Source organism: Brachyistius frenatus, unplaced genomic scaffold, assembly GCF_029030835.1.
Source record: "Brachyistius frenatus isolate BFR_SWC_R1_liver_20210118 unplaced genomic scaffold, ASM2903083v1 Contig_385, whole genome shotgun sequence".
Lineage (NCBI taxonomy): Eukaryota > Metazoa > Chordata > Actinopteri > Embiotocidae > Brachyistius > Brachyistius frenatus.
The window spans coordinates 52,501-68,030 of record NW_027210984.1 but is presented as its reverse complement, the minus strand read 5'-3'; the positions used below and the strand labels follow the sequence as shown (position 1 = coordinate 68,030).

The window sequence follows — 15,530 nt, the reverse complement described above, 5'->3', positions numbered from 1 at the left end:
TTCAGGAGCTGGTGGAGGCCAACAGAGCGACAGAGTGGGTGGATATTTAACTTGTCATGGCTAGAATACTAAAGCTGCTTCCTGTCTGACGTGTAAAGGAGCAACTGTTTGCCATCATAAGGGGTGGTAATGTGCTGGGTAATGACGCGTTTACAGGCTTTTCTAAACATTTTAGCACTAGTTCTGACTATTTCTCTTCTTTTTTTTGAAAGTCCTCGCAGATCCCTGATCGTCCTTACAAGACAGTACTCAGGGATTCACTGCTGAAGGCTGCTGCCGACACAATTATTGAAATAATAAAGCCTCGTGGGAAAAGGCGTTATTTATCAGAAGCAATGAATCAAATGGCTCAGGTCTGCTGCTGCGCGCATCGTGCCGGTTGCTCATCTTCAGCGGAAGGACGACGCTCGCAGGCAAGAGGCAGCAGCAAGGTGCTCGTCGGACGCGCTGACGTCACCAAATCTTTGACAGCGCACTTCCTGGAGTGGTGTTTGTTGTGGGAAATAGCCACGGTGCCGCTGAGCTGAACTGGGGATTTAGGCCACACGAACGGCAGGAGAGACGGCGGCACGAACGACGACACCGTCCCACCCCTCCTCCCCCCCTAGTCATGCGGTCGCAGCGGCTTCCGAGCGCCATCAGATAAGACAGAAAGACGTGACACGGCTGAGGCTGAGGAAGGACGAAGTGGAGGTATTCCCGGACAGCGGAGCCGAGCCGAGCCGAGCCGAGCCGCCGACAGCACGGAGCTGTCGCGATGTTGTAGCTAAACCATGGACAGCAGAATAAAGTAAGACCTCTTTTGAGTTTTGCGCTCCCCTCTCCTTCACGCACGAGTGTCGGCTGCTGAGGGCGAACACGCGGCTCCGGTCCACGTCCACTCGGAGCCGCGAAGGAATGTTTGAGCGTAATTTGAGCCAGCAGTGGGTTTAAACAGCCGGGCCAGCTGGCACGACAGCATTTGGGTCGGTCTGTTGCCGTGTCTGCTAGCTGGGCACCAAATTAGCAGCTCCGCTAGCCCAGCACACAGCTTTGAAAAATAAATAAATAAATAAATAACAAAAAAAAAAAAAATAACAAAAAAAATAAAAGGTAACATGTGGACACGACGCCGAGCTACCAGGTTCCCGTGACCCGAGTTTGTCCAGATAACGTTAGGGTTGTCAAGAGATGAGGGAACTTTTCCTGAAGCACCGTCAGCTGTACTGAACCTGCTGACAATCACACTTGTCCGCCCGATGATGAGCGTAACGGCGGATCCGTTGCTCTGAACGCACACTTGTTGCCCGCGATTGTCAATTTTGTGTCGCAACACCTGAAGCCAATTGTCCTGATTAAACGTTGTTTTTGTGTTTTTTTGTTTTTTTTTTTTAATTCTTTTTACAGGGAGAATCCAGAAAGAACATTTGATCTGGTTTTACAGGTGGCATGCCACGCATCTGAAAATGAGGGTAGGTGATGCTATATTTCCATTCATAAAGTGCTGTCCGTCTGTCGGCTGTCCTGTGGTGTACTCGGGTATGAAAAAAGTTTCCCAGCCTTTAAAAGGCAATGCTTGGTTGTTGTTTTTTTTTAGAGCTGGTGATAAAATTAGTATTAAGTGGTTATTCCACCAACAGAAAATTAATTGGCAATATCCAAGATAATTATAAAAGCTCTTTTTTTTTTTTTTTTTTTTTTTTTTTTTTAATAAAAGAAGAGGATGCCCCAAAATCAACTGGTTCTGGTTTTAATTACAGATGGCTTGTCATTATTTCTGCAAAGGGGGATTTGTTTTCCTAATCTGTTCATGTTCCATAAAAATATAGATAAACTACCACAACATAACGTTTATACCCTACTACAACCTGTGTATGAATACAGCTGCTCCTCGGTCTCCATATATGCGCCATGGAGTTAGTTTGCCCAGAGTTGCAATGTCAGAGGGGACCGAACTTCTACCAGTGCCAGGTCTTTTCCATATTACAGGCTTATCGACTAGTCGTTGTAGCTCTACAGTAAACGACGTCTTTTTTATATATTCTTTAATGTTTTGGACTCCTTACATATTTGATTGGTGTTTTTATATTTTGTTGATCAAGGGCATAATCTTAAATTCTACCCCAAAATACGGTATACCCATTTCAAATAGACGGCGATGGTGTTCAGTACTTCGGTGCTAAAATGACTTCTTGTTTAGCATCAAAGTACTTGTCAGAAATTATTATGTGTACACATTCATGTCAGTCATTTCTCATAGGAACGGGGCAACATTTTTTTGGTTTCTATCATTGTAAAAAGTGGGAATTTCCTGTAAATACAAAATCGTTAACTTACCACCTCGTGCTTTGGGATTTGGATGGGTACTTTTTAAAATTTCGTAATTTTTTTACCTGAATAGATTAACAGAAAAACACAAAAACAGCCGTGACTTGTGAGCCCAACATCCATCTTGACGGAGATGTTTGTGTGTGTTTCCCACTTGTATCTCTTTGTCCTCCAAATTACTGTTTTTTTTTTCTTCCTCAGCTGGTAATTATAGTAATTGTAATCCTGTACAGCCAAGATGCCATGTGCATGTGTTGCTGAAGGCACTCGCTCATTATTTGACGTCAGGTAGCAAGCGTCACAGAACTTCACTGCATGACTGAGTCCGGTCTTGCAGAATGAGAGTAATGATTATGGCTGAGGTGTTATTACGCGTGTCATTCAGAGTTTACTCTGTCAAAATTGACAGAGTGCAGCTGTAAAACTGCAATGTCAGAGATGTTGATCTCCGTGCTACACGTTCGCCTTTTGTTTGACAGATCTGCCTGTCCAGAAGTTCACCATTGTAGGCGTTTTTCCTGCAACCGTGACCCCACAAAGATTGTTTTTGAAAGATCATGCGTGGGTCAGCAAGCTGAATGAATTGTTCTGCTGTTTGCAGTGGTCAAACATTCCAGCAGTGGTGGCCAGGACAAGTATGGGAAATGACTGTGGCCAATGAAGAACAACACAATATTCTACCTTATATGAATATGGGAAATAAAGTAATGCATATTTCACATTAATATCCAGTGTCGCTCATAAGTCAAATATCATGTAAAAACATTATCACTGCATATTACACCAGCTGTCTTATTTTGCCCACTCTGCGTTGACTTTAAAGAGGTGTTTTTGGATGGTTCACTTGTGCAGCTGCTGAGCTGAGCGGAGTCGACTGAAAGTTGTCCTTGGATGTAGTTCTCATATTGGATTTTAAACCAAACTCATAAACCACCGGCCTGCTCTGCAATAACTGACTTCCTCCATGTATGATCCGGGGTCAGACTCATATCCGGACTCCTGCTCCCTGGAGCAAAGCTGCAGAGCAGCGTTTGCACACCTCAGGTCAAATGAAACGCACACGTTCTGCTCAGTCATTTGACCAACGAGGGCTCTCTGCTCTGAGTGCTGATTGGATATGAGAACATCCCTATTGACGACGGACAAAGTTCTGTAATATCTGCCAGGACTGGCTTCTGATTGTTTTTTTTGTTTTTTTTTAAAGAAGCGGTTTCAGATAGCCATATGCGGAATGAATCGCTTCTCCCTGAATCTGATCAATTTCTCTTTCTTTGGTTTGGCTTTCGCTGAAGTACGTCTGAAATGAAATGCTTCTCTAATGGTAGAGCCGTGCAGAAGGGACTGTTATCATTTTACTGGGTCTGAATGGATAGATGATGTGTGAAATATTATGAATACATGTGTCAAGTTCTAAAATATGACCTATCCCCTGGATCCGTTTGCATTTGTCTCCATGCTGTAGTATGAGCTTGTATTGTGTTTTGAATGGGTTAATGTTATGAGTCATAACAGACAGGCCTTGGCCATGCTTCGAAACCTCCACAGTCACCCGCCACCAACTGGAGCTACTTCTCCTGCAGCCAAACATGAGGTACTTTGCCAAAAAGTGCCACTTCACATTCACACATTATCTTCCCACTGCCTCACAGAAGCAAGCAAGCAAACAATAGTGCAACCACGATAGACTATAATTAAATTGTCATAGCAACATGATATAGAGCATTTGGAGAAGCGGGGGAAGAAGCTTGCTTTTACTTCTCACATTTAGGGAAAACAAGTTTAATTTTAGATCGATTCTAGCTGCATTCACGTCGATGTGTTGGGCACTACCTCTACCAGCAGTTTTGTTTACCCTCAAATGCTTTTAAGTGACTGAAGAGGTGTCCTGTTTGAGTGAATGGAAAGCCTGGTGTGTGCAGAGTTATGCTGATGCTGCACCACTGTTTTGCCCCTCTCACCACATCCTGGTCCTGCAGGTTTTAAACTAGATCCATGTGCGACAGCATGAAAGTGTGGCGGGTAGCTCCCTTTGTTACTATCACTCATGATCAAACTGAAGAGTTTAAAGAACCTGTACTGCAGTCGAAAATGGCTTCACCCTTTATACATGGTCAATTTGACTGTCCCTCAACATCCTGTGTTAACTGTGTTTCACACCTTCTATAGTTAGAACTATGCTTTCAGATGACACCCGCATGTTTGCAGCCAGGCCTAGAGTAAATGTGTATTTCACTTGGTTGTTTGATGGTGACCTTTTTAAACGGGCGATCTCCGAATAGATGGCTCACTCATTATTAAGTTAACATTTCAGTTGACAACTTAATATTTCTTCATGTGGCAGACTCTTGTAAGGTGCTGGTTGAAGTCATTATTACTAATGTGAATAATGAATCAATAATTCATTAATTCCGACGGATGAAAACTATATGAACTGACAAAAGAGCGAAACAGGAATCTGGTTCCAGCTCTGATGGCAGTTTCAATAGATCTTTGCTGACTTCCATACAGTCTGAATACCTGCATGTGCAGGAGGGCTGTAACCTCGATGACTTATTAGAGTTTGATTTAAGTAATTACCAAGCCTTCCTTCCTCTGCTATTATTTTATATGGGTATTTGTGGGGTGTGAACTTTATTTTGTATGAATGGATTTATTTAAGTGCATTTTTAAGATGTGAAGAATTACATTTATTGGTTAAAATATTCTGTAGCACTTTTCTGAACAATTGACAGCAGTTCATTCAAAAATCGAATTTATTAAGTTTGTGCTGAAAATGGCACGCATCATGTCTAACATATTATTTTGTGAGTTATAGATGATTTATCAATTTTCAGTTATCATTTTTTTTTCTGGGCAGTTGATTAAGGAAGCTTACAAATTGCGTCCTTTGGTTTTCTTTAAGTCCAAAGGAAAGACTTTCAGTCCATTTTTGTCTATTAATATTTCACTACCTGGCTGTGGACCAATATATTATCAATTCTGTGCGTATTTCTCTGCTGTGCAGCGCTCACACAGTTCAGATTTAACGAGAAGAACCTGTGATGTTCAGACAACACATCCATTCAGTCTCTCTGAATGACATGGGCTTTGTTGTTATTGAGACGTGACCTATGCTGTTGATGCATGCCCGAGATTCAAGTCTCACTCACAGGCATCCAGATCAAGTTTATGTGTTGCCGTTGTTAAGGAGAATACTGCTAATTTGCAAGTGTGGAGCAAAAAGCACTTGATTGAGAACAGTCAACTCCGCCAGCGGATTGAGTGCGTTCCTGCTGGACAAGCCCCCAATTATTACTCCCACGGGTAGGTTGGATTTTTCTCGTCTTTTGGCAAAACGTAACATCAGTGGTGCAAGTAGTCCACCGTCCGTAAGATTTGACTTTATTGTGCGTGAGGAATTGTAGGGGAATCCAATATTTAAAGCTGGTTCGAGTCACACTTTCCTTGTAGTCTCCACGGAAAATTTGTCAGTCATTCTAAAGAGCATGAACATTCCACAACACAAAGCTTGATAAAGGAAGAAAAAAAACCAACAAAAAAAAAAAACACAAGAAAATAAAGCCCGCAGCTACAATGGTGGCAGTGTTCATATCTGGACTTGGCTCCAGACTTCTAACCATGGATGTGTGGATAGATGACAGACACTGGCCCTTTTTCCCCGTGCAGGTCCGTGGAGACCTGGCCTCCCTGTTCAGCCCGAGCTCCGTTCCGCTTAGCTCTGTTGGCTCAGTGCTCTGTGGATGCTCAGGCTGTGAGAAAGCGTTGCCTGAGAGCGTGACTGGCATGCTAGCTACTAGCGGCCCTGGCTACATAAAGCCATATTGATGTGCTTCCAAGATGCTGCCAAAGCTAGCAGATGACGCTAACGCTGCCAAGGCAGTAGGTGGGGACAGATGCTACCTGTCCTCGCCCGCTCCCTCCAGCCAGATTGTTCCCACTAACAAAGCAATAAACTTAATAGATCAGCATATCAATTTTACAGCAACAGTCATGCTGCAATTAGGGGAACGATTTGCCGTTTAAAAAGCAACTCGACGACGGCAGCTCGGTTAGCACTGACGCCTCACTGGACGGAGAGCTTGGTTTTGAAACGTGGCCCTGGTTCCTCTCCGTTTGGTTTGCTTCGCATGCTCTTTTCTGTTTATGCTTAAGTTTTCTTTGTCTCTATTCCTCCCACATATGGATGCATAAATGTGAATGTTTCTTTACAGTTTGTGCAACGTATGAAACCCTCTAACTTCAGAGGATGGATGAAAGCAGTTTTTTTTTAGTTATCCGGTTTCCATCTCACGTTTGTGTCTGTCTATAACTTTGAGTATGTGTCTTTTTTTTTTTTGGTCTGAGATAAGTGTATATTGTCTGCTTCAGTATCTCAACATCGCTTCTCACTAGTATTAACATGTACTGCAAGAGGTTTATTGTTAAGATAAGTACAGGTTTTGGAACTCCTCAGATGTACGTAAAGGAAAACCTTTGATTCGCGTGGCCTTCTGGCTTTACTTTGTCTAATTATGAAAAGTTACTTTTGTTCCGTATGCTGAGAACATTTTCGCTGAGACCCGAAGGTCTCAGTGTCATCTACTGTTTGCCAGTTAGTTATCAATCTGCTTCCTTCTCTGCCGCAGCCCCCTCAAGCAGTGCTGTGATCTTCCTTTTTATTTATTTAATTTAATTTTTTTCTCCTTTGGCTTTCACCCCTTCCCATTTCCACCCTTCATTTTCGTAGAGCAAAACTCCTGTGTAGTAGAACTTTTAGAAAAGGTTGAACGTTGACATTCAGCAAAATGTCAGAATTGCTCCTTGACCCGAGCATTGCCAGTTCTGAAGTCTGATTGGATACCAGCTGTGCGTCGAGTTCACGGTGGGCTCACACTCAGATGGGAGGCCATTGGAGTACTAACAGATGCCATGGCAGCAAGGAGGGTGTTGATTGGTCATTAGAGAGGCCACACTCCTCCACTCACACTCCTGAGAGGACCTCTGGGTCTCACACTTTGTTTATCTCACAACCCTTCTGCCTATCTCTTGTCTCACCCATATGACTTTGCTACATTGGCTTCTTTGCACAGAAACGGATATCATGCATATCTTTGTTATCTTTGAACTGTTTCCTCTGATCAGAAGAGAGGAAGTGTCTTAACTTCCCGGCTATGGTATGGTAATGAGCACCCTGTGGGTGAACGTTGAGAAATCCCCTCCCACTCTATGTCTAGAGTGAGTTTGTGTAGTATCATGTTCGAGCCACGGTCCAAGTTTTGGCAGCCTAACCTCTTTCTTTGGTCTTCAGTCAGGGTGGAAGTCAGTGGATATTCAGGGCCGTTTGATTCGTTCTGGTGCCCTATTCTTTTGTTAACACTCTTAATGACGTGACGGAAACAATAGACATTTCATGGCCACTTATGTCCAGTGTATTAATAGTAGGGAGTAGTGCAAGACTATTTGTAAAACTGCATCACTTGTGTGGAGGTCAGATTCACATTAAGAGTTCCACTTGTAATAAATACAGCTATTTAAAAGGGTATCCTGTTTATACACACAGTCGTGATCAGAATAAGCTGCGAATATTGATTAATTGATGTTATGACATCCTCAAGTGGACCTTGCTATACTACCACACAATAAGCTTTAACATAAGACTCATTTGCATTTTAACTTTGGTTATCCAGATGATGAAGTTGGCCCGCTTGTGTTGCTCTCCAGCCTTCTTCTTTTGTTCATGTCTGGAGTCATTTGTAGCTCCCCACTCACAGTCACTCATCCATTCAGCCTGTGTGTAGTGGCCTGCTGCTGACTGGGTCGAGTTCCAGCTCTTTTCTTATTTAAGAGTGGGAAGCAAGTGTTGTCCTCCCTTTTCTTTGTGGCCTGTTTTGTTTCAGATTAGATGGTGAACATGCAACTTTTGGCGCTGTTTGAGCTTTTACCCCATGCAGATCCATGCGAATTGTTACTCAGGCCAAAGCGTCATTGAATCGCTAAGACGGGAGAATAGATCGTTTGGGGGTGGGTATATGTCTTTGGCAGTAATGAGAATCCTCAAATATTTCAAGGCTTTTTTTTTTACGATTTCCTCCACTTTTAATTCACGAGAATGCGACATTGCGCCATCCCTCTCTCCCCGTTTCTGATTGTCAGACGTTATGACGGAGACAGACGGCCCGACTGGGAGAGAGGAAAGAGGAAACGGGGACTTTTCAGGTGGTGCCGTCACGTGACCTCGCTACACGTTGAACATGTATGCAGTACACGCGTACATCATCATAAGTGCAAGTTGAGTGTCGTTTCTTCAGAACAGAGGGTGTTGTTGGCCAAAGCATTAAGAAGTGTTGCGAAATGAGCCAGGGTGGGGCAGTGAAGGAATATGCTGATGGCGGTAGTCTATAAAGTGAGAGGTGAGATGCTGCGGGGGCTGCTTGGCTGAGCTCTCCCACTCACTGACGAAGCACTGAAACTCCAGGGGCAAACTGCTTTTTGTGTAACGGCAGGGACGTGTTTAAGTGCATAGTGTGTGTTGTGAGTGTATGGCTGTGTACGCGTATGCACAGCAGCATCGATGTGTAAGGCTGTGCATGAGATAGAGTCACAGAAGCTGTGAGAGCTGCAGGAGGCTCATCTGAATTCACTAATGCTGCCAGACTGGGAGAACATGGAAAGACTTCCAGGCACTGACACTCGCAGGCTATTTTTAGACTTCCCCTTTTCACAGCGGAAAAAAAAAGTGGGAAAAAGCAGGGACCCGATCAATAATTAAAAATGAGATGATTTTGATGAATGCAAAAGAGTTTCAGCACATTACCCCCTCTTGCAGCCTTATTGTTGGTGGTGGCTTGTTTTTTTTAAATTTTTTTTTATTTGTGCGTGTCTGTGTGCATGTGGTATGCATCTTTATGTGATGGGAGAGAAATTTATTCCCTTCTGACAAATCCTAAGTTTGGCTCCAAAAAGCTCTGGGAATTTTATGTGTTTAAAAATAAAAAAAAACCCATAAAGGCAAAGGCTGGGATAATGTCCAGCTGAATTTAGCCTCCAAAAACTGCTGGTGTTTTCTTGATGCTATAATCTCTCCTTCATGTGAGTCATGTCTGAGTGTAACGAGTGATGGTTCGGGAGTATATGTTGCACAGCTTGATGGCACAAGCATGTACAGCTAAACGCACACGCACACGCACACACTTGCATGCCCACAAACACACAAAACCAATTATTGCGAGTCAAAGAACAATGATTGGCTGGTTCTTATGCATGTAATTCCAGTGTGGCCTAGTTTAGCCCACAAATGAAGAGGATTAGTGCAGCCATTGCTTTAATGTAGCTTTGGTGATGTTAATCTGTCCTAGTCTGGCAAATTGGATTTATGAAAAAAGCTGTGCTTAAAAATATGTTGACTTTTGTGAGTGTCATGTTGAGCACATTTTATGATGACAGCATTTTAACAGGATTTGGGATTGACTCGCTTCTTCATAACTATGTCAACCAGCCCACTCCTCTCGTGGTGTGCAGTGGGAATCGTAGTCAATACCAGCTGCTCATAAAGGTTTTCATCCAGGATACCAACCATATTTAAACAAGACACCACGTTCTCAGATTTTCCCTACAACATTTTCCTGTGAATGATTTAACACGAGGTTACAAAAATGCGTACATTGACTGTCTTCTGGCTGACATGGATACATCTTATTTGTAGGGTACAGTTAGAAAATGACTAATGAGTATTTTATTTCTTAAGGATTTTCAGCCTTCCTTAAATCCCACTTTTAGATGAGCAGAAAAAGCACAGAAGGCAGCATTTGCTGCCAAAGAGGTAAGTTTCAGGTTGCGTTCTGGCCTCACTGGGCTGCTGCCAGATAGACTGACGTAAAATGATCTAAAAGATGAATGATGTAAAAGACAGAAATGTGTTTTGCCCCGCCAATTAAGGAAATCAACCTACTTATTGACATGATAAGAGGACTGGTATCCTGACATCTAGACTGTTGTCCCTTAGCCCTTAATTTTGTGGCCAAGGCCAAATCCAAGTCAAGCAGAACTACTAGTACAAGCCCACTGTCTGTGCTGTCATTTCAGCTTCAGCCCACACTATTTACACGTCAACAGCTATGCCCTCGGGCTCCGTCTATCCACTCAAGGCCGCTCCTATGTTGCCTAACACCACACAATTACTGTGAAGATGATGGCGTTTACATGCGTGTAGTAGCCCTACTTGGCCCTTAATTTGGGTTCTGGCCTATTTTTTCAGGACAGAAAATATAGGTCAATCTTGATGCCTTTGTGAATGTCTGAGACCATTTATCGCCGCAAATCATGTAATTCACCCACACAGTCTTTGTTGTCATATAGACATGCTGCACACATTCATGCTTCCCTCACCTTTCAATACTGCATCAGCCTTTGAAAGGTTGCTGTTCAATACACTGTTGTTTAAGTTTAATATTCCTTAATTATGTCTCTCCATGGTTGAAATAAGGCAAAACTGGTATGGATAGCTAAAACTCTATTCAGGCTCACTGGCATAATGATGGAGGATATATAGATCATAATAGATGAGCCTGCGTTATTCAGCTGGGTGTCAGGACCTGCTCTTCACCAGTGTTAAATTGGTCTGTCTCTGCTTAGCTTTGATATGGAAGCTTGTGAATGTTTTTTTTTTGTAATTGGTCCAATTGGCTTGAAGTTTATTTCAGCATCATTTTGGATTTTGCTGTCAGCTAATAATAGATGAGTGTTGAGTCTAAGTCACCAATATGTATTTGTTCATTATACGCTGAGCAATTGAAGAAATCCCATAATGTTGCACCACTTTGCTCACACTATCTTGCATGTTGATTCTTGTAGCAAACACATCGAATGAACTAAACATGGAGTACTGAACACTGTGAAGCAAACATAAAGTTGATATTGTAACGTTTTGCCATTTAATTTACCAGAATAGAAAATTAATCAACAATTTTTATGATTAATTTGTTGTTTCAATAATTCAGTAAAAACACCAAACACGGATAAAAAAATTAAAAAAAAAAAATCTCAAATATGAGGATTTGCTTATTTTCTGTGCTTTACATCATTGTAGACTGAATCTCTTGTAGGTTTTGGGTTCTTGTGGGATAAACAAGCAATTTTCCGTGTGCTCTGACATTCTGACACCAGTGACTGTGTTGAAATGTCTTCCTCTGTTTGCCAGGTAACATCTGCTGAATCATTTTGTTGGCTAAGCCTACTTTTACAATTCATATGAGATTCACAGTAAATTCCCCGTGAAGCAAATGGTGATGTCTTGAGTCCTAGGAATACATTTTCTTTACTTCGTTTGTCAATCATCTGTGCAAATAATGTTACAAACATTTACTCAAGAATGTGGGCATAGTGACAAGGTCAAGGGTGAGTCATATGCTCAGTTGTTCACTGTGTTGTATAAAAACAATGGTGGAGTAAAGCTTGACTCGTTGATTAGAGCAAAGATATTGAAACGCCAAGTATTCAAAGGTGTTTTACCTTGCTCTCGGTAGGACTTGGCGACATGGAAAAAAAATTAAAAAAAATCCAAGAAGATAGTTATGACCAAATACTTTGGTACTGATCTCGTGACAATATTGTAGGAATGACTATTAGTACTGTCTCAAAATACTTACACGAAATTATTGATGCTCATCATTAATGTGGGTATAATGATATAATAACTGGGTAAAGGCAAATAATAGAACTGCTAGAAAAGTCTGGTAATTTCTGACAATTGCATCCACAACTATAATGCAGTCTTTAAATCCAGGAAAAGACAACACTTATATCAATGCAATATCAATACATTGCCCAGCCTTAGTTGTTGGAATACAGTAGTTCAATTGTATTTTTATATTGTAAGTTTAAGTCGGTTCGTCTATTACAATCCTTACTTCATTTAAAAATAAAACTTGTAAATTACAAAGGAATAACAGGGTAATGGTGGAACAGGGGTGGGGATGAATTCTCTCTACTCCAAGAGCCATTTCCCCTTCAAGCAGCCAACACGGGTATTCCCCATAGAAGTTCTGTTTCTCCAAAACTCGACATCCGCCGTGTCTGTTGAGGCCAATAGCATTTTGGAGAAGTGTGTTTGTGTGCGTGTTTGAGATTTGGTGGTTGAATAGGGTTTGCGCTGTATTTTTCTGTCAGTATTTCGTCCATCAGTCCTGCAGAGCGTTGAGACCCCATGTGAATGTGTTTGAGATTAGGCACTATTGTATGCTTTTAACAGACACAGATATATTGTCATCCCTGTGGAAAGATTGGCTGGCTGACTGACTGCCTGACTGAGAGCTGTCTGTCTTGTCAGCCTTTGCATGTGAACTTCAAATCACAGCGCTGCAGCGCCGAGCATGTAGCCGCCAAAGGCAAGGCTTTACACTGTCATCAGCACCACACAGCTGCCTCTGGGTGCCGTGCCACATGACATTAACGGAGATCGATCCCCTCCACACCTCAAGGAGCTGCAGTGCTGCGCACAGTGTTTCCCTCCGATGCTGCAACCTCCACCTCGGAGACTAGAAAAGGAAAACTCTCCCCTAAGCACCTGTAACTGTCTGACGATGACCGAATCATCAGCTCTCCAAAACTTTACAAACTCTTTACTAGAACCGAGATTTCGTCAGAGAACATGCGGAGCTTCTCGGCTGCAAAGCTTCTGCTGCAATTTGTGAATAAGTGCAATCAAAACAAGTTTTACTCAATTTCAACAAGGTTCATGCAGCTAAAGCAAACCTTGTGAAGTAAGTTGTGCTCTTAGCGCTCGGTATATTCTTGTCTTTGTGCATATTAGCTTAATAATAGAATTACTAATTCACTGTGCTTTTATGTTGTTTTTGACTGAGGCAGATGGTGAAGCTACTGCATGTTGTTAGCCAGCTACCAGAGAATCGTCACCATTAACCTGTGCTGCTGCAATCAAAACTATGTCGTCTGCTCCCATATCGCATGTGTTTGGAAAGAGAAATCTAGGTCGTAAAATTTCAGGTTCTACCTCGCATTACTATCCTAATGCGAGCACTTGATAAAGTTGGAGAGGAGTCTGTCTCGGGAGATGCTAGTTTTTTCCTTCTTTAGTTTAGGAGGCTAACACCTGCCTCCTCCCGACAAACATGCAGCGTGCGCGTGTTGTGTTGAAGATGCAGTCATGCGTAGCCGTTGTTTGACATAATGTTGGACCAGTGTGGAATCTGACTGGGAATATCAACGCTGATATGTGGTGATACACAGAGGCTGTCACAAAGGTTGCATCCATATGCTGTGCCACTCATTCGTGAAGCTGTGAAATTGGGTTGCGTCCCAACTAGCCTGGAGACAGTATCGCTTTCACTTCTCTCTCTCTCTCTCTCTCTCTCTCTCTCTCTCTCTCTCTCTTTCAGCTCATCCCACTGAAGCATTTTTCTCACATAGCTGGAAAGACGGAACAACTAATGTGGCATTAATAGGGTCACATCATCTCCATGCAGCTCTTTCTTTCTTCTCCTTCCAGCTGAGACTGTTGTTTATCTTCCTCAGATGTAGCTGTAGAAATGGCTTGGAAATCCCCGAGGCCAACATCTCTCACATGTGAAGCCTGCCAGTTGGGTTTTTTTGGCTGGTAAATCAGGCTCTACCTTAGAGGTTTTTTTTTATTTTTTTTGTTTATTCACATTTTCAAGCATTGGAATTAAATTGTATTACTCCTTTGCAAATCTAGACCTATTTTTAGACCTAATCTAGATCAACGTTGTGATGCATTTGATTTTGCTTGTTCTAAGGCATTATATAGGCTTTAAAGTGATTTAGATCACTGCTTTCTGTTGCAGTTTAGATCTATCAACTGATTCAATTTGAAACATAAAATTGCTTTAATTTTAATCCAGGTAGTTTTATGAATTACCAAAGTCTTTCACGACTTGTCTCAGGTCACATTCCTCATGTGTAACAACATAGTGTGACCAATCGGTATTAGTAACTTAAGGACCATATCATGGTTTAAGAAGTTTCTCTTTTCTCAGAGCGTCTGCTCGCTAAATCGGCATGAAATGTAATGCCATTTGCAGCGTGCAGTGTGAGACTTGATGGGCAAAAGGAAAAAAAAAAATGTTTTAAACGTTTGTGAGTGTGTTTTTCTTTCTGCTGGCCTTTGAAAGATGCCAGTTAATCTGCTTACTCCTTTAATTGTGAGTGGAGGGGTTGGGCGTCCCCCCAGCCCGAATAAGACCACTGATCCAGAAGTAAAACGATGACCACTGCAGTTATTCCTTCCTTTAGGTTGTTCAACCCCCCTAGTTTTCTTAAGCCACCCCTCGTCTCCTCCTCCTCCTCCTCCACCATAGCCTGCCTCCCTCAGAGGGAAGAAAGCTCCTTGTTCTGACAATAGACATTTTTTGCCATATGTTGGCTTGACATCTTCATCAGGTTCACAGCAGGTTACCTTAGTTAACTTTCACTCCACTGCCTGATGGGATTTTCTCCCCGTTTCTCCAGTCGGCCTGGGCTCAAAGTCTAGACGGCCTCCGAGGCAGAGTCCTCCTCGCCCTGTGTCCACAATGGCCGTATTGTGGATGCTTAGTAGCGGTAGCTTCCTCCCGTTATAGCGAACAGGCTAGTGCTAAAACAATGCTTTTGTCCAGGGGCATACGAGGGGGGCCTAATCCACTACATACTGTGAAATAAATCTCTCTCTGAGATGAGAGTAAGCGAGAGAAACTGAGTGAATGAAATCGTTGCCAAGGAGGTTAGAGTGCAGCAGTTTAACCCCTGGCCAAGAAAGAGGGAGGAGAGGAGGCAAAGGGAGTTGGAGAAAGGCGGAACAAGGAGAGGCAGGCACTACATCCCTTCATCTCTGGTGCACGGATGGAGGAGAGGGGCTGCCGGTGGCTTTCACAGCCTCTCTTCTCACCAGAGGAGCTGCTGTTCACCATATGGGATTTGGCCTCTCTTAACAAACAGGCCCCCTATTCACTCGCAACACACATTCAGTCGTTCATGGAATAAGGTGAAAAAAGTGCATTTTCTTATGCCTTTAGAACACTGGATGGCCATGAGGGCTCTAAGTCCGTGTTTGATTCACATAGTATAGAGAATTATAAACTCGAGGCTTTCATCTAAATGTGTATTCACACTGGACTTGGGGTTAGGTCTTTTTGTGTTTTACTGAAGTCTCTCGCCGTTTTAAAGGCAGAACCATGCATTCAGGCCACCATTATTGAGCTGCTAAGGTGATCCTATAGAAACACAAACATGCC

General features: G+C 42.6%; 1 protein-coding gene across 1 annotated transcript in view; it reads left to right on the top strand.

The window, feature by feature from the left end:
* Positions 1 to 425: 425 nt before the first annotated feature.
* dennd1b (DENN/MADD domain containing 1B) overlaps positions 426 to 15,530 on the top strand; it is a gene marked incomplete at its 3' end in the record, with an annotated part of 66,634 nt that continues 51,529 nt past the window's right edge. Inside the window, exons 1-2 of the mRNA XM_069724625.1 lie at positions 426 to 790; positions 1,387 to 1,451. Coding sequence (XP_069580726.1) covers positions 774 to 790; positions 1,387 to 1,451 — 82 coding nt within the window. The remainder of the gene's footprint in view (positions 791 to 1,386; positions 1,452 to 15,530) is intronic.